Genomic DNA, 18,506 nt, shown 5'->3' on the forward strand with positions numbered 1-18,506 from the left:
TGGAAGAAAACAATGGTAATATGATGAAATAAGTTCATAATGAGAAGCTTCTTGATGGACTAGTCTATCAAGGGAGAGATGACTTTGGAAATATGGACAAATTCATGGATTTGATACTCGCATTAATTATCAGGGACTTGAAATGGAATTTAAAGGCTCTTATTTTGAAAGTTATGTGGATAGTGTGACTATAAAGTATCAAGATTGACCTATGATTTTTGACTTGGTAGTGGTGGATATGGTTATGGCTCCACTTGAACAACAAAGAAGGCCTTTGTAATATTATTTTATTAAAATCTCATATTGAAGAAAATCATAATACTATATTTAATGTTGTGTCAAATTTGACATAAATATAAATTTATAAAAAATATTTTTTTCTGATTCTAAATATAAGATGGGCCTTTTAAAAGCTCTAGAATATAATATTAATTATTAAAGCCGTTGTAGTTAGTGTTCATTTCCTTTTAAATGTTACCCTGCCCATAAAAAGGGATTTTTTCAACAGATGCGAAAAGATATATTTGTACTCCAAATGGCTATTAAAGATTGCCGTCGAATGCGTCCCGAAGTGTCAATTAAAAAATTTAGATCAAAATTTCATACCCACGTAGGCTAAGTTCTATTCTTTCTTAAAAAAAACTTTCCACCATTTATTTCGATTAGACCTTCAGCACAACCTGTGTTGTCCTCTTTTGCAAAGTGGGAAACAATTCAGATCTGACTGCCAAAATGTATCCCTAAAGGTCATCTGAAATGTGTAATGTGAATGCCTTTGCCATTTGCATTGGTGTATATATATCTCGAAGCCCATGGTAGCTAAAATCAAGGATATAAATGTTGATATCAGAAAATGTCTTTTCATTTTTATGTTAGCCAGCATTTCATGAATATGGCATGAGAGGCTGTGACAAAATGAGTTCAAAATTGACGGCTGTAATAAATGTGGTGTAATGGAAGGCTGTGGCATAACGAGTTCTCCATTGGAAAGAGATTACTCATGAACTTCCCACGTTACCATTGCTGAAGAATCCTTTCCAGCAAATAAATATACTGAATGGCTGCAGCAAAATGCAGCCTTTATTAAACAGTGTCACGCTTCAGGAGTTCTAACAAAACCATTGCTGCAGAATCCTTTGCCTTTTTGACACTAGGCATAGGCTCACCCCTGCACTCTTCAGTCCATCCTCCTGAAGTTGTATGTACACGTACAGAATATGTAAACCTCTTTGCATGGGCTGGGCCACCTTCACTTACACACCTGCAATAAAAGTAGCTTGATTATCACTTCATAAAGATTCAAAAGGCAATGATGTATAATATAACAGACTACTGCACACTCAGAAGTATTGTGCTTTCATTTACTTGCTGAAATTGTGCCTGATTTTCCTACATGAAATGGTTTGCTTTTGACTACACATTGGGTAAACTTGAGTGTCAAACATTTTCTAATAAAATTCAACTTAACAACTATTGTATTTTATATTAAACAGGAAACAAAATTTGAGAAAAAAAAAAGTTAGGGATGATCAGACTCTGAGAAAAGCAAAAGAGTTATGTACGATCATAGAGCATTTAACATAATGTCTCAATCTGGTACTGAAAATTGGTGTGCACAGCATGATGTGACAATCCTAGTAACTTTGCAACCATACAAGCTTAGCTATAATTTATAATTGATAGGTGACCAATAGAAAAGTTACCTGTATTGAGGCATTGGCCACTGTCTCCTGAGACAAATATCATTCAGAGTTTGCCGTGTAAAAGTTTGAGCTCCATTCCTTTTTCCATTTTGTGCATCTGCATTATCCCCACTAGTAGCCTTAGCCTGCTCTTCCTTTTCCTTTAAGATTACCAGAGCATTTCGGGCTGCCAATTTCTGGGCCATTTTCTTTTGTGGATTTTGAGCAACGCCAATTTGAACACCATCAACAAAAACTTCAACTGTAGCTATATTCCCTGCTCGTGAGGCCTTGTATTCAAGGCCCTCGGCCTGCTGTTGACAGCGCTCTTGTAGTTCGCGAACTGGGTGCATGGGAAGTGTCTCTGGAGTGACCATCGGTTGTAATAACGGTTGGAATATCTGTAAACGGAAAAACTAAATCAAGCTACATTCCAATGAACATCCAACCTTTTATATGAACATTGAGCTCCTCTATATTGAATGGAAATGCTGTTATTTTCTCATTATTGTTCCCATGTGGAGTAAAACTCGATTGTCATTACCTCCCAAACATTTCTTGTGTCAAGGCCCTTGTCCAGAAAAATTGCTCCAGCAATAGATTCCACAATGTCGCCAAGGACTTTTGGAGCCTTGAAATCTCCCAGACCAAAAGAATTCACTCCTGGTTTATCAAGTTCAGCTTGAATGTCCTTCACGAAATCACGTATCTACAATGAGATTAATTAACATTAGTGACATGCACAATATAAGCAATATAAATCAACAAGTTGGTTACTAAAGGCATCCAGTGATGATTCCATGGTACCTGTGCTTCTAGTGCAGTTGATCCATGTCGAAGGTGTATATGAAGTTTGTGTTTCACTGCAACACGTGCAAAGTTCTCATTGTTCACTGCTGCAGCACGCAAATCAGTAAGCCGACCAGGTGGAAGGTCAGTGTAACTAAAGAATAGATGTTTTGTTATGAGGTGATCTAAAACTGCATCACCGATAAACTCTAGTCGCTGATAGCAAGAGACTCCTGATGAGGGTCTTGAGGCATGTGTAATTGCTTCAACCAACAAGCTTCTCTCATTGAACTTACAATTCAATGCTCCTTCTAACTTATCAAAATCAATACTCCTAGCCACAGATTCCGGTACCTTGCATCTTTTCCTAGCAAGTTCACCTTCTTCAGCATCAAATTCTGCAGGAATACCTATCCAGTTCATCAGATGAGCAGCTGCTCTCTTTCCTCCTTCCACATAATAGACTCCAATCAAAGCTTCCACGACATCTGCTAACGTCTTGCTTGAAAGAACACGATAACAACTTGAATCTCCTTCAATCTCACCCTCCTCCATTGAATCATCATCACTGTCTTCAAGATGCATGCTTTTATGTGTCACAAGTTCTTTTGGCGAGGTGAGCTCCGCATCGCTAAGCAAATCTGCATTATCAGCTTCATTGGTATCCTCATCAAAGACTGGGAGCACGCCAGGAGCAGCCCATCTAGATGGAGCAAAGCGATCAGCCTGAATATAGGACTGTAGTCCTTTACTTAGTGCATATTGATATAGTACAACATTGCTTACAGTCTGCTGTCTCATGCGTGTAAGCTGTCCCTCATGTTTCTGAGGGTATTTGAGGAATAAACATCTACTGACAACCCATTTAAGATATGCATCCCCTAACAGTTCTGCCCTTTCATAGCAGAATGACTCTTGACATGATGCAGCAGTCAATGCTTCCAAGATCTGTCAGGGATATTTCAAAAGTCGGTAACACAATCAATGAAATATATTATAACTTCCAATAGAAAAACAATTGTTGCATTTAGAGAATGGTTTTGCTTGTATAGTACTGGTATTTGAAGTGACTGATTACCTTGGAAGCAGGAATTAGATAGTTAATTTTATGCTTGAGCTGAACTGCAAGAAGCATGCTCTCAACTCTCCTCATGACTGATGGTAAACGCTGTGCACCTCTAACAAGGGAACCTGGCAGCGGATGAACCAAGCAAATTTCTGGTGGCAACATTACATAATAAGTCTTATCTTGTGTTTCCTCTGCATTGCCTGCAGATTCAATAGTGATTTACCCATAATCAGAGATTGTGTTACTCGAGATTTCTTCTATAGAAACAAACTGTAAAGAGAGATGATAGATACATCAATTCCAGATGATCACTCACTCTCAGTAGTTTCAAATCTGGGGGACAGTAAGTTCTTGCAGTACGAGACACCACGTCCTCTTATAAGAGGTTGCTTCTTGTAAACCAATTTAACTCCATACCTAGAACATGGGCAATACACAAAAGACTAAGATCATTCTAAACAAAAGGAAAACAGAATGAACCCAAAAAAAAATATCAATGGGACTCAAATATACAGTGGCAATAGCAAGATTAGAAGTCGAATCCAACACATCAAAACAGTAACAGGCTACAATGCAGAAAAAGTTGAAAGAACTAAATTGCTAAAATATATATATAGCCAATGTCCTCTAGGTATACAATGCAATAACTACAAAAGTGTAATTCCACTTGATGGTGTACGTACTTCTGTTTGTAGTAGTCAGCATATGAACTGTATTCTAGAGGACCCAAGTAACCTTCTTTCCTGGGAAATGAACTTTCTGCATTCATCTCAAACCGAACTGAATCAACATAGAACCTCTTTCCCGAATGTGCTGCAGTTACAATTTTGCCTGTAAGGTCCTTTATATCAACATATCCATCTGCCATCATTAACTTTCCCGGGGGAGGAGCTTCATCCTGCAACTTCTCTATTTCATTACGAGAAGGAACTAATCCTGAAGCTTTTACAACATCAAACTGTGCTACTGCTCCTCTGATCCCATAAGTTGGATGTGACTTTTGTCCAACTGACATTCCGTTTCTCAATTTCCCAAAGCCATACTCTCTTCGGTCACCACCAAGTGTTCGTTCATCAGTACCAAGGTAAACATCAGGTCGAGCACACTGGAGCGGATTATTCCAAGCTTTAGTTCCCAAGACCCTTTCAATGAGAAGCCAGTCAATCTCCATTACTGGTTTTAAAACTTTTTCAGCTATGAGAGGAATAAACACATATGCTTTTGCAGGATCCCACGGTGTAGAGGCAGGTTCCACATTCACATCTAACACAATGCTCATGAGCCTCACATGAAAACTCTTCAATGACACAAGCTGCCAAAAAAATTACAGAAGAGGTAATGATGAAATAACTTGACTAGATAAACTACAACAAAATGTAATCTATAAAGAACTAACAAAAACTAGAGTAAACCTGGCTTTCCGAGATCTGTATCGCTCCTCGGTAGTGGAGAGAAGCCTTAGTGAACATGGTGCGAGCTACAAAGAGATCCATTGTCATTGATAACACCTGCCAAATTCACAATGCGTACACAATTTACTCTAAGTTGCTGCAATCAAATATAACTTTATTTTCCAAATACAAATTAGATGTGGCACCTCTGAGAAAAAGAATAATTCAGATTAATATACTCAAAATTCAAAGAGTACCTCTGCATCCAACTCACTACCAAAAAGCACTCCAAATTCTGAAGTTTGGGTCAAAAACGGATCCTTTGAAACTCCCACATTTTCACATTTCACTTTATACATAAACAACGTAACTAAGTTTTCTTCATTGCATTGACCATCTTTCCCAATCAGAATCCAATCACCCTGCCAAATATAAAATTAATATTCTTTACATCATATGTACAATCTAGATATAGGATAACTTCCCATGTGGATAGCAGGAAGCTTTTTATGTCCAGATATGCACTAATGTAATAGTCTGCAGAAGCTATGATACTAGAAAAACAAGAACACTAGCCAATAGGCAGCAGCCACGAAAAAATGAAAAGAATGAAATGGCATCCATTGCTAATTTATGTCCATATCACAAACATTTGAAATGTTGTGCAAATATTAGATTTATTTTCTGAGTTCAAAGTAAGATGGTAACAGGATGCATTTTCAGGTGAACCTGATATCCTTATAAACCTTTTTGCTAAGTTGCTGAATTGGAAATGGTGTAATGTCCCCATTTTTAGCAGGTTCCTGCACTTGGCTTGTTTAGTTCATCATCGTGACCCTCGTGTGTTGATAGTGGGATTTGAGGGTCTCAGTTGTGGAGTTATTAGGCTTTCCAGTGGCTTATGGTCAGTTTTGGCTCCATTTTGAGGGACTTGCTATTAATTGTAAGTCAACAGTTGGTTCCGATGAGCTCTGTTGAGTAAAAGGAGTTGAGCGATGCTCTCAATTTTTATTTCAGGCTTCTGGTTTGGGCTATGTTGTGAAAGGTGTGAAATTGAAGCTAAGTTGCACAATGGAGATAATAAATATGACTCAAATTATGAGAATTGATCATCCAATTGATTATTTGATTTAATCGTCTCTTGAGAGGATTTCTGAGTTGTGCATTTCATCTGCTGCTGAGGTATAGCAGATTTGAATTTGAGTATGATAGTATTGAATTGAGCATTCTTCCTACCGTATTAACTGTGGCTCAGAGGTTATTGCATGCTGAGAGTTGTTATTGGTTTGCATTTGAAATCTGGAGTTTATCATTTCTAATTTTCTGGGTTGGGCAGCAAGTATCTTGACTTCCAGTGCGGGCTTTATCTAATGCAAATCAGTGTTGAATCATCAGCATTTCCAGTGATCTTATATCCTGCAAATTGGCTTCCTGCTACCTTTTCTACGAGTTTGAAAAGTGACACTACATTTGGGCGTTGTTTGCATTATCACCACTCATATTTGGGTATGAGTTAATTCTGCCTGAACATGCATGTTGCAGCCAGTGTGAGGGTTTTATTGATGAAACATAGAGCGGCGTTTTACCTCTCTAAGCAAACTGTGAATGGTATTTGACATAAGAGTGTGGCGTTGGAGCATATTGGACATCTACAGCAGCGATCAGATTCCATCTATTAGTAATTGTAATTCTCCTATGGCTATTATTGCAGCATAGTCAATAATCAATAAAATTGCAAATTTCAAGAAGTTTAAATTTGGCATTAATTATAGATCATTTCAGTATTTTTGGCATCATCATTGGAGTTACTTTTATTTCATTTAACTCTATCAAAACTCAAAAAAATCATATGTTGAAAGGTTATAAAGAAAGAGAATAACAAACCTCAAAGAACACATTAACTTATTCAGTTCAGAGCTTGCTTGCAAAGTGTTTGATACAACTGAGTTATAAAGGAATTTGGTGCTTGTCCAAGCTATATCACAATCTGAATTATCCTTAGTTTTTTATCCTTAGTTTAAATTTGGCATTAATTATAGATCATTTCAGTATTTTTGGCATCATCATTGGAGTTACTTTTATTTCATTTAACTCTATCAAAACTCAAAAAAATCATATGTTGAAAGGTTATAAAGAAAGAGAATAACAAACCTCAAAGAACACATTAACTTATTCAGTTCAGAGCTTGCTTGCAAAGTGTTTGATACAACTGAGTTATAAAGGAATTTGGTGCTTGTCCAAGCTATATCACAATCTGAATTATCCTTAGTTTTTTATCCTTGAATTCAAATAGCTTAAAGGCTAAAAAACATGCATGATGTTTAAACCTAGACATTTAGAGGCAGCTATAAGCTATGCTGATGCATGCAGAAAATGAATAGAATTTCTACAAATGAAAGAGCTTAATGTTTTTTAAGCTTTGAGTGTACTACAGAACAGAAAGCGGAACATTAATGAATGGTTTAATGCTATCATCACTTATATACGAGCAGCTGGAAGCTTCATCCTGGAAAACACATTAAAATACAATATGTACAGGGAACTATCACATACAAGATAAAAGCATCACATGCATACCTGAAGACTATCTGCAACTCCTTCTGGATAAAATTCTCTATGGCGAGCAGTTCCAGGAAGAGGTTCTCCTTCTTCGGGCTGATCAACCTTTTCTCCTTCTTCACCACTGCCCTTATCAGGTAAAAGCATATCAGTAAATGCCCCCATTTCATGCAATTTCTTACATGCTTCCAAGCACACTGCCTGCAAATGTAACAACTAGCCTTGTTAAATCTGGAATGGCAAAATCTAACAGTAGAGCAAGTTTGAACTGGCAAATAAAGGACATTCTACAAATGAGAAAAACCTGTTGTGCCAAACGTATTGAAGTGCAGACAGGTCCTTCAAGCTTTTCAAAGGGTGCATTGCAAGGAAGCTGAAGCTCACAAGAATATTCAACGGATCCACCTTGCTTGTCATGCTTTTTCATGGTAAATTCTGGTCTCAATATGGAATACCTGCAATGAAAGATACAAAAATATTATCATCAGCATCTAACGACTTCAATATGTATGGTCCATTTACATGAAACAATTTTTGAATCATCTATAATTCAAATGACATTATCAATAAAAGTCATGGGTTATACCTATCACTTGGCAATTGTGAGCAATAAAAATGAACAAGGCCCACAGCAGAATTCAAACTAACAATTGCACCAGTGCTTGCCACCTGATAAACAGCTCCAGGTGCTGTCTCCGCAGAAACCAGCTTGGATGAATCCTTAAGATGGCTAAGATCGGTTCTTTCAATTGCTTCCTTGCGCAAGGTCTCTTCACTATTTCTTGCATTTCTAAGAAATGCTTCATGAGACAAATTGCCCCTAGTAATGTATAACAATTTTATTAGAAAATTACTTAAATAGATGTATTATCTTAATGCCAAAAAATATACATATATATAAAATTGCCCCTAGTAATGTATAACAACTTTATTAGAAAATTAATTAAATAGATGTATTTTCTTAATGCCAAAATATATATATTGCCAAAGCCAGAGTACAGATTTAAACACATAATACATGATGCAGACTATTGCAGCTCAATCAACAAATTATGATCTAAAAAGGTTAATATAAAACTGGTTTTTGGGTCACCGAGTCGGAAAACTAGTCGGCATATAAAAGTCAACCTTCTAGAAGCCCACAAGGAGAATTACTTTTCCATTTGCATCATATATTGTTAAACAAGGTGTATAACACTAACCCCTCAGAGTCAAACCTACTTTATGGAGTACATTTCCCTACAGAATGAGGGCTACAAATATTTATTCCAGATATTTAACAGGATTTCTAGGAAAATATTCATTTCATACCAAAAACAGAAGTCAAAATTAGAACACTAGATAAAATAGGAATAGTACTAGGCAACACAATTCTAAGACCTTACTAAAAATCCATCAGAACACACCATGTTCTAATTTCCAATCAACTGAAACTGAAACATGCAGTATATCTCCAAACTTCAGTAAAGAAAACTGAGTGTGTTTTCTGTTCAAGACCTAGAGAGCATGCATTATTTGTAGCAATTTATGGGGAATTGTGTACAAAGTCCAAACACAAATCCACAATCTATATGAGTGCCATGTAATATGTCTAATTTGTTATCAAGAGTCTCAGAAACAATAACTACATCCAGATTCAAATTGGTCATAGTTAAAGTCTCATACATATTTAAATTTCAACTGCAGAACAAACATAGATGTAATTGAAAAATTCTACAACTCCTTTAATATATTCAATAAATCAGGTAATGACAACAATAGATGGTTAGAAGAGTAGATGGCTTTCTTTTAGTGGAAGGCTTCAGTTGATTAAATCCACTTGCAGGCAATGTATATCAATGTCTTTTCAATACAACTTACAACCAGTGTCCATGAAATCTTAAACTGAATCTACATCAACCACAGGTGGTAATCCATCCTTTTCATTTCTCTAAGAAAGAGGATAAAGTAATTTGAATGGATTCAAAGGCAGGATTATAAAAAGATTATAAGCTCGGGAGTCAGAAAAGAGGGAGAACTCCTTTTGTTCAAAGAACATTTGGTTTAAGTGTAGTCTCCAAAAAGAAACAGTTTTCTATCACTTGCTGGTCAGGAAAAAAATCCTCGCTTGGAAAAATTCCCTAATGAGAAAGGATTTCATATGCGCCCCCCCCTCCCCCATGTGTTTCTGTTTTGCATGAGATTGCAAGAACACGTGAATCCTCTCCTGAATCACTGACCATATGTGGATGCAATCTCATAAGGGGTGTGTTTGCTATGGCATAGACAACCAGACAATCTGGACACGAAGGGACTGAGAGGTGATCCTGATATCTAACACAAATAAAACTAGCAATTGCACCTTGGTGTGCAATGGGTATGCCGAAGATATGTGGAAGGGGAGCATTAAATGTGAATTTCAAATTGAATTAAAAGAAAATATATGTATTATCTTTTAATATGGATAGCACGGATGTGAACAATGTTTAGTGAGCTTACTTATTAGAAATCTAAAGTGTTTGTAATGCTGATTATTAGAACAATTTACAAAAATAGTAGGAAGGAGCAAACTATTTGTAGTAATGATAATTCTGTCATAATTTCTGACAAACAAATATTAATAAATGTGAAAAATGTTTAATGAGATTACTTATTAGAAACCTTAAGTGTTTGTAAAGCTGATAAATTGAACAAATTATAAAAATAGTAGAAAGTAGAAAACTATTTGTAAAAATGATAAGTCTGTCAGAATTTATGGAAAATAAATATCAAGATAATTGAAAAATGTTTGCTTTGCCACAGTCCCATGCTCTTGTTTGTTGAAGTGCAGTCCTAAGGAAATTGCATTTCTAAATCGCAATACCCAACTTCTACAATCTAAACACTGGACCAATACTGCAGTTGAATTAATTTAGAATATAACATGATATAATGAAAAATATTACCAGGAAATTGACCTCTTGGTTTTGCATATGGATATAATGACTCGAAAGATTTGACTGGACCCCATTGCTTCTATACTTGAAAATCTGCATTGGCATTAGACATATAAATTACTTGGACATCAATTGTATGGTGCTAAGTTTGTTTGGGTCCTGCGTCTACCCAAAAAAGGGGGAACCGAGACAATGTAGAGTTTTATGTAGGCCACATAGACGTTCTGGTCAGAACATATTGCAGATTGTGTGGATGAAAAAATAAATGAAAATGTTTAAGTATTGGGAGAGAGAGTTGGGGCGGAACTGAAGCAGCAGAACAAGGTGAACCCATGTCATTTGACTTTTCTCCACTCCACTGATTTTTGTGATGACTGTTCCAAATGTGTTTGGCTTTTCCATTTTTTCTTGGCCATGCAATTAATTCATTTCTCAGATGATATTATTGATAAGGTTTTGAAAATAAGGGCATCAATTTACTTTCTCTATACGAATAAGCGGCATGGCATAAAACTCTTCTTGCAGTTTCTTTCCATCAATAAGTTGTGTGGTGTAAAGCTATTCTTACATTAATGACATGCGTAGATTTAACCTCTTCTCACATTGATGACCTGCGTGGCACATAAATCTTTTCACATCGCTGACATAATCACTGGACGGCAGAAAAGGGAACTTGGCAAACGAGCTTTAAATCATCAAACCTCGTATTCGGAGCCATTCCCATGGAGGAAGCAGAAGTTCTGGATCAGCTGGATCGTCTTGCAACCCCTCTAGATCTCATCCAACCATTGATCATCATAATGAGCCGGAGCATTTAATATATGAAATGCCTTCAGTGTAAAGATTGGGAGAAAGATCGCACAAGTGGAACAGACAGCCGGATTCCTCCTCAAAGTGGAATCTTGAAGTTGAAAATTGATGGAGCTTCTTATGTGAACCTAAACATGTTATGAAGTTGAGGAACTTTGCAAAGGAAAGGCAATTCTAACTTTTCTGTTAAGTTCTTTATGTTGCTCCAATTCAATTTGCAGAAGCTTTTCTGTTAGCTAGGCTCCACAACAAGCTCAAGCCAGAGAGCATGTGTTGCTGGTAAGTAAATTGACGCCATATGTACACGTGGAGGACCTTGGCATCTTCCTAGCAGATCAAGCAATTATGGGGCTCATTACTTCTTCTGCAGGAGATAGTATTTGCAAGAGTTGATGAAACAATTGATGGTGAAATTTAAAGTCTTAAGCTTTTTGAAGATTTCATGTCACGAAAGCAGTAACAGCCTCTACCAATTTTGTGGTTGTACAAATCTGACTTTCTAGGAAGGTTACTTCTTTTGTGATTTGAATGTTTTCTCTGAGCTTTAAGCTTTTCTTCCAATTGACAAGGATTCTGATCCCATCGTTAATTTAGTGGGACCCAGTACAAGCACACGCCTGTTTCCAGGGGAACCCAGTAGCAAAGATTAATTCTGTTCTGGTCCTTTAGGTTTATACTTAAACCATTGCTGTGATTGCACACAATTGATAGAAGCTTAAATTTCTAAGGTCATCATTTATACTTTTTAAATGTTTGTGAGACATCAATGTTATGATTACACATAATTGATATAATCTTGAGTTTCTTAGGTCATCATTTATACTTTTTTGAAAGTTTGCAGGACATTTTAAAAAACAGAAACATGCATGTGTGCTTATAGTCAAACTTGAATCAATGTTATGATTGCACAAAATTGATAGAGTATTGAATTTGCAAGGTCATCATTTATAAAATAAAATAAAAAAACATTTTGAGACATTTAAATAAAGTTAAATAAAAAACTTTTTGAGACATTTAAATCAATGTTTGTGATTGCACATAATTGATTTTAGTTTAAATTTCTAAGGATCATTTATACTTTTTGAAAGTTTGCGAGAAATTAAAAAAACAAAAACATGCATGTGTGTTTATAGTATATACTTAAGAAAAAGTTATGATTGCATATAATTGATATGATTTTGAATTCCTAAGGTCATCATTTATACTTTTTTGATAGTTTGCAAGACATTTAAAAAAAACAGAACCATGCATGTGTGTTTATAATTAAACTTGAATCAATGTTGTGATTGCACACAATTGATAGAACTTTGAATTTATAAAGTCATCATTTATATGAAAAAATTACTGTTTTTAAGACATTTGAAATAAGAAACATGCATGTGTTTATAATTAAATCAATGCTATGATTGCACACAATTGATTGAAGTTTAAATTTCTAGGTCATCATATCTGTTATTTTTAACATTTGTGCAATATTTTTAGAAACAAAGAATCATCCATGTCTGTGTGTACATCATTCTAATAGCTTGGCCAAATAAAAAAACACATTATATCCACTTTGAATTTAGCTTCAGTATGCATATACCTAATGATAACAGGGAGCCAACGCAATACCTCAGAGTCTTCATAGCAGTTAAAGGCAGCTATGAAACTCATTACCACTTTTGCACAAGACATAGGATGTGCAAGAGTTGATGCAAACTAGTAAGTATCCACAAAGCCAAACATCTAGATTAATACTGAATTTCAGATTTTTTAAAATTTTGAGTTGGGGAAGCAGTAATAACCTCTTCTTATTTTGCATCCCAACATATTTCAAAAATGTTTCTTTCTGGGGAGGTTGCTTTGTCAGTCAAATGTCTTTGCTGACTTTCTTGTTTTCTGGCAATTGACCAGGATTATGGCCCTTCTATTGCTCTTCTCTAATGCAGAATAAAGCATTGTCTTCCATTGTACTCCATTCTCTTGGCTCTATCAGCATTTTTATTCTACTACCTTGTCAAGTATCACCCCTTAAATTAAATTATTCTGCTTCACTCTTGATAATATGATTTTAGCATTCGAATTTTTTACCTGTGGTTGAGTCTTCCCCATATCCCATTAGCGGTTAACTTGTTGTATTCTAGATTACAAGTTACATACTTCGGTCATTCCTCTAGAGCAATAGAATTACACAAGTGTCCTTGAATAGCCATAATTTTTGCCCATAACAAACAAAATGCTGTTAATCCCAGATTATGGAATCGCAAGAAATCTTCTACAGAATGTCACCTGAAAAATGCCCCGGATTTAAAAACCCTAAGGAAGAAATCTAGAGGTATTAGAAACTCTTGGACCAGTGAGGAAGCTATTTAGAAAATCAAATATCCAATAAAATCAGTTGAAGAAACCTGTAATCTGCCTCTGAGCTGAACCCTATGAGGATGGCACTGTCTAATGAGTTGACCAAGTTACAGTCCCTGAAATAGACCCAAGCCAGTTACTGACTTGTATAAATCAGGGAAATAGTTGGTATATTTGCAATTACCAACACTAGCAATGGAAGTGGCTCCTAACCATATCATGTTACCAAATCATAATCTCATACTGTCATGCCTTCAGAAAGATTATCATCAAGGACAAAGAAGCAGAACAAACTTTTCATCTTCCTACTATTCAATTCATTTGCATGAGAATGCAGGGCCTGCTTATTCGTGTAAGCTAACATAATTTTATTTTTTAAAAGTGCATCAAACTTTATTTGTCTCTCAATTTTGTGAATAAGTCCAGTTCTAACAAGATGAGGAACCTTCAAACAAGCTGTTCACAAGTTCTGATGTCCAAACTCACGTAAGGATACAAGATTTTCATACCTATAATAGCAGTGTGATTGAGGACTGAGACATGCATTTAACAGATGAAAAATCGATGATAATGTGTGTTACCTAATATTTTTATCTAAGAGTTCAAAATTAATCTTATCACAACCAGCAGGTATACGACTATAACTTCATCACATTTAATGATTATGATTTTTTATTTTTCTTCTGAAATCGCTCAGGGATCAGAAAAACTTGTCAAGTTCATCAGAACCTGGCAACCATGGCTTTGTGAACTCTTAAAGCCGTCATTACCATCAACATAACATCTATAGTAGTAATTCACAGATCATAAATAAAAACTGTAACTTCAGACCCCATACACTTCCAAACTAACAGTAGCTGTAAACAAAATTGTGGCATGAATGAATGAATGCTTTTAATGATGAAAAGCAAAAACAAGGATGAAAAGCAAAAACATGTAAAATCAAGAAATAGACAGTCAATTGCAACTACAAATAGCTGCAAAGAATAACACTGAAATATATAAGAAATAATATAGAATAAGCAAAGTGATACTATAGGGAATGGCTCAAAAAATACTTCTCAAGCATCAGTATATAGTCTGATCCAGGTTTGCGAGCACGGCCTCTTGACTGGATATAAGCCAGGACAGTTTTAGCAAGATCAAAGCGAATGACAACATTACACTGCCGGATGTCTAATCCTTCCTCTGCAACACTGGTTGCAACCAGCAAGGTAACCTGCCAAAAAATGGAATAGCGACATTGTAAGTGTTAAAAATGGGATTCATGATTGCATTAAACTGAGGAGTCAAATAAAAATAAATAAAAAGGCAGAAGTTGCAATGCTATAAATAGAGACACTAAAACTAGCAGACTAAAGCACTAAAATATCTGAATCTAAATATAGAACTTAAGATGACCGTTATAATAATATAATTTTATGATTATCTCAAATTTTCTCAATAGACATCTATCACAAGCGAAAAAATGAAGTTGATGTTGCACAAAATAAAACAAACAAACTGTGATAGCATACCCGACCATCACGGAATTTGGCAATTGTTTCCTGCATCTGCCTTGTCCGCATATCGTGGTTGTTGTTGTGCCCAATTAAACTTGCGCACTTCACAAAATCCAAAGATGGTAATTCTGCAAACACCTATGAATCAAAACAAAAGGTGTTCAGACAAAAACTTTTGACCAACTGACGAAACATTATAATTAAAAAAATGCAAAAAGGGCAAACCTTTGGAAGGACTAAAGCAGATACAACCCGTTCCACAAAAATAATTGCACGGAAATCTTCAGTATGCTGATACTTCAACAGAATTTTTATCAATGATTGTACTTTTGGGGTCACCTTACCATCTGCTACTGCAGCACCAATGACCTCGTCAACATGCTCACCACCAGAGACAACTAGACATTTACATTGAGCAACATGTTAGAAAAACTCCCTTTAATAAAATCATAAAAGTAACTTCGAAACAAAAATAAAATATTTGCAAAAATTAAAGGGAAGAACATTGAACCATTCAATTAAAGACTATTCAGGAAAAACATGATACCACAATTCACAAACATCTGACATGTGATGGGATATTGTGATTGATGTCAAAGTCAAAGACATGACCAGGAGATGCATACACAAACAACAAATAATACAGTATGCAGTAATGGTCATAATTGAAGATAAAATACAGATAAGTATATGGACATATCAATCATTATGAAAGCAATATGTTAAATGGATGACAGAATATATCCAAGTAAATGCTATATATATATAGATCCACACTACAATTATTGCATTGAGATCGAACCAGTTACAATCAAAGATATACATAAGATGTAAATGAGTGAGAAGTCATGAAATCTTTGACCTCAAGGCAGGAGTTAGGTCACAAATATTGCACATGGGAGATCAGTTTCTTCTCATCTCCTCAACAATAAGATGCGATTATAAAGAAGCCATTAGGAAATCAAAACATTATAAAATATGCCAAAAAAAAAAAAAAAAAATTCACTTATCTGCCATCCGCTTGGCCCAGTTCAACCAAGTTCAAACATGGTTCGATCTGTGCATGAGCAGTTCACCCGGGTTCAATCAGCAGGTGAACAAGTTTGAACTTGGGCTCTGCATTTCGAACTCTGGCCAAACCATGTTCAAACTGTACCTGGACCAGGTACCAGTTTGAACCCATGCCTGGTCCAGAGGGTGTATAACCAAACCAGGGTAACTAAGGTTAAAGTTTAAATCGGTAAAATGGTTATTATACTTTGTGTGCTCTTCAACATGAATAGGATGGAAGAAGGAAAATAACAAGTCTCAAATCTGTATAGAAAAATATAGGTGAGAGCATTCAGCCATTCAATTCAGGAATATTTGGGAAGAAATTACATTTTGTGGTTAATGAAGACCAGGAGACATAAACAATTCATATGACATAAATGCGATGCAAGAAGGAAAAATAACAGGTATGTAGTAAAATAAATAGGTTAGAACACTGAACCATTCAATTCAGGACTATTTGGGAAAAAATTACAAGGTTAACAAAGACAGGAATTAATAAATATTTTGAATGACATGAACATGATGAATAGACAATTGAATTAATGAAGCCGCATTTAAAATCAACACAACTAGAAGAAGCTTCTAAGGTTTAAGGCAGCCCATGATCGCTTGCATGAACCCTCTCCTGCCCTGGTTTTGCCTGGGAAAGCAAATCGGAGGCCGTTGAATGGAGACAAAAGTAGATGGAGATCAAGATTTCTGCGAGGCAAATTGGACTCCCTTTCTCTGCATTGTTTTTAAGATTATAAAAATATTTGCTACAGTGGGAACCCAGATGTAATGTGCCACATCCTATTTAAATTTTTCCAAGCATCCTCATGATTATAATAATTTGCACAGTTTGATATAGATATGAAATCCTTATATGATCTTGATGAGATTAATCCAAAATTGATAATTAATAGTTTATTCTGTAAATCAGATTTAATGCTCACAATATAGCTCAGAAATAAATTAATTCGTTTGGAGCATCTGTTTATCCGACACAATTCTGCTGTAACTTATTTCTAAGTGAAAATGCTTTTCTGCCTTTAAAAACTTCTTGATAATTGTCCTTAGGAAGCCACAATTGCTGCCAGTTATATAGATAATCCAACTTACACAATGGCAAACTCCATGTAGATTTTCATCCTGCAATTCCAAACCTCGAGCAGTTTCCTGCTCAAATAGGTTGAGCCATTGCTTGTGCACTTCACAAGAGTAAAAATTGAGTAAAAATGTATTTTCAATGATAATCTTTCTGCTTGCCTAGTCTCTTTTATATACCATTTTCCTCCAATAAACCTAATCCTTCAGATGCCCCTTGACATCACTAAGAATTAGCTTGAGTTCTAATTTTACTTCATCTATCAGTTAACCTTCATTTGGACATAGTTTAAGTTTGAAGAGAAAGCATTACAGTTGACCTGAATCACAAACTAAAATGCTCCTAGACTTGCAATGATCCCAGATCATCCTGGAGATTGTAATTTTTGATCTTCAATCTTCCTTATGATACAGTCAGTTTATGTTGCACTTCATTGATATAATCAGGAATTGAAACTATGCACCAGGTGATGCTTCTTTGACTGTCTCAAATATGCCCAACACTATATTACAACGATGTCCTTGAGGATTAGTTGATGTTATGCTAAGCTCAATTCTATTATGCACTAGAATAATGTCTCTGAAGAAAAACTATTACTATGCTTGCCTCAACTGGTCTACCAAGATAACCTTCAATGCCAAAAGAAGGTTGAATATGCAGTACCAAAAGACTCAAACCCTATTCTTCTGCCTCAAAATACTCTTAAGACACTTGTGCAAAATGTTCTAACCAAGTGGTCATCTTGGTATGTTATGAAACAATATGTTCTGCTCAACCCAAGTATTTTAAAAAATCTGCTCATTCATGTATCTGGCATTATGTCTATCTTTCAACTGCCACTGGGAAACAGCTATATTAGCAAAAGCATCTGTGTTCTCTTCAATACATTGAGGCCTTTAATAGGAACAAGAAAAATTGGCTTGATCAAATTGAATAATATCATTTGTTGCCACAATCTTCTGCTCTCTCATTACACATATTCACCAAAGATCTTGAGCAGCAAATACAAATCTCGATTGTCATTGTTAACATCCAAGATGACAACAATGTGTTGCATCATCCGCCATGATTGATTGTGGGGTGGCCCAAGTAATGGGATTCCACTCCTTTGTGCATAACATATCTTGTATTCGAGTAAAATACTCTGTGTCCTTTATTGCAAGATTGTATCTTCACTTTTTTCGCATGTTGAGAGTACTTGCAATTTTGCATGATGACAAAAACATTGAAAGGACATAATGTAAAGTAAATAGTCTCTTTCATATTTTGAATTGCACTCATAGTAGTGGTTAGAATGCCCAATTTT

At 35.6% G+C, this 18,506-nt stretch overlaps 1 protein-coding gene across 1 annotated transcript in view; it reads right to left on the minus strand.

The window, feature by feature from the left end:
* Window positions 1–521: 521 nt before the first annotated feature.
* DCL1 (dicer-like 1) overlaps window positions 522–18,506 on the minus strand; it is a 29,321-nt gene continuing 11,336 nt past the window's right edge. Inside the window, exons 7-21 of the mRNA XM_089811030.1 lie at window positions 15,286–15,458; window positions 15,076–15,198; window positions 14,617–14,777; window positions 8,077–8,310; window positions 7,795–7,945; window positions 7,509–7,691; window positions 5,189–5,353; window positions 4,953–5,048; window positions 4,224–4,852; window positions 3,857–3,957; window positions 3,550–3,740; window positions 2,490–3,419; window positions 2,227–2,391; window positions 1,704–2,083; window positions 522–1,261 (exon numbers count right to left, since the gene is read on the minus strand). Of these exons, the coding sequence (XP_089667156.1) occupies window positions 1,084–1,261; window positions 1,704–2,083; window positions 2,227–2,391; window positions 2,490–3,419; window positions 3,550–3,740; window positions 3,857–3,957; window positions 4,224–4,852; window positions 4,953–5,048; window positions 5,189–5,353; window positions 7,509–7,691; window positions 7,795–7,945; window positions 8,077–8,310; window positions 14,617–14,777; window positions 15,076–15,198; window positions 15,286–15,458 (3,860 nt within the window). The 3' untranslated portion in view covers window positions 522–1,083. The remainder of the gene's footprint in view (window positions 1,262–1,703; window positions 2,084–2,226; window positions 2,392–2,489; window positions 3,420–3,549; window positions 3,741–3,856; window positions 3,958–4,223; window positions 4,853–4,952; window positions 5,049–5,188; window positions 5,354–7,508; window positions 7,692–7,794; window positions 7,946–8,076; window positions 8,311–14,616; window positions 14,778–15,075; window positions 15,199–15,285; window positions 15,459–18,506) is intronic.

The sequence above is a fragment of the Cupressus sempervirens genome, chromosome 11 (assembly GCF_028749045.1).
Source record: "Cupressus sempervirens isolate cs-2001-9-10 chromosome 11, ASM2874904v1, whole genome shotgun sequence".
Taxonomy (NCBI): domain Eukaryota; kingdom Viridiplantae; phylum Streptophyta; class Pinopsida; order Cupressales; family Cupressaceae; genus Cupressus; species Cupressus sempervirens.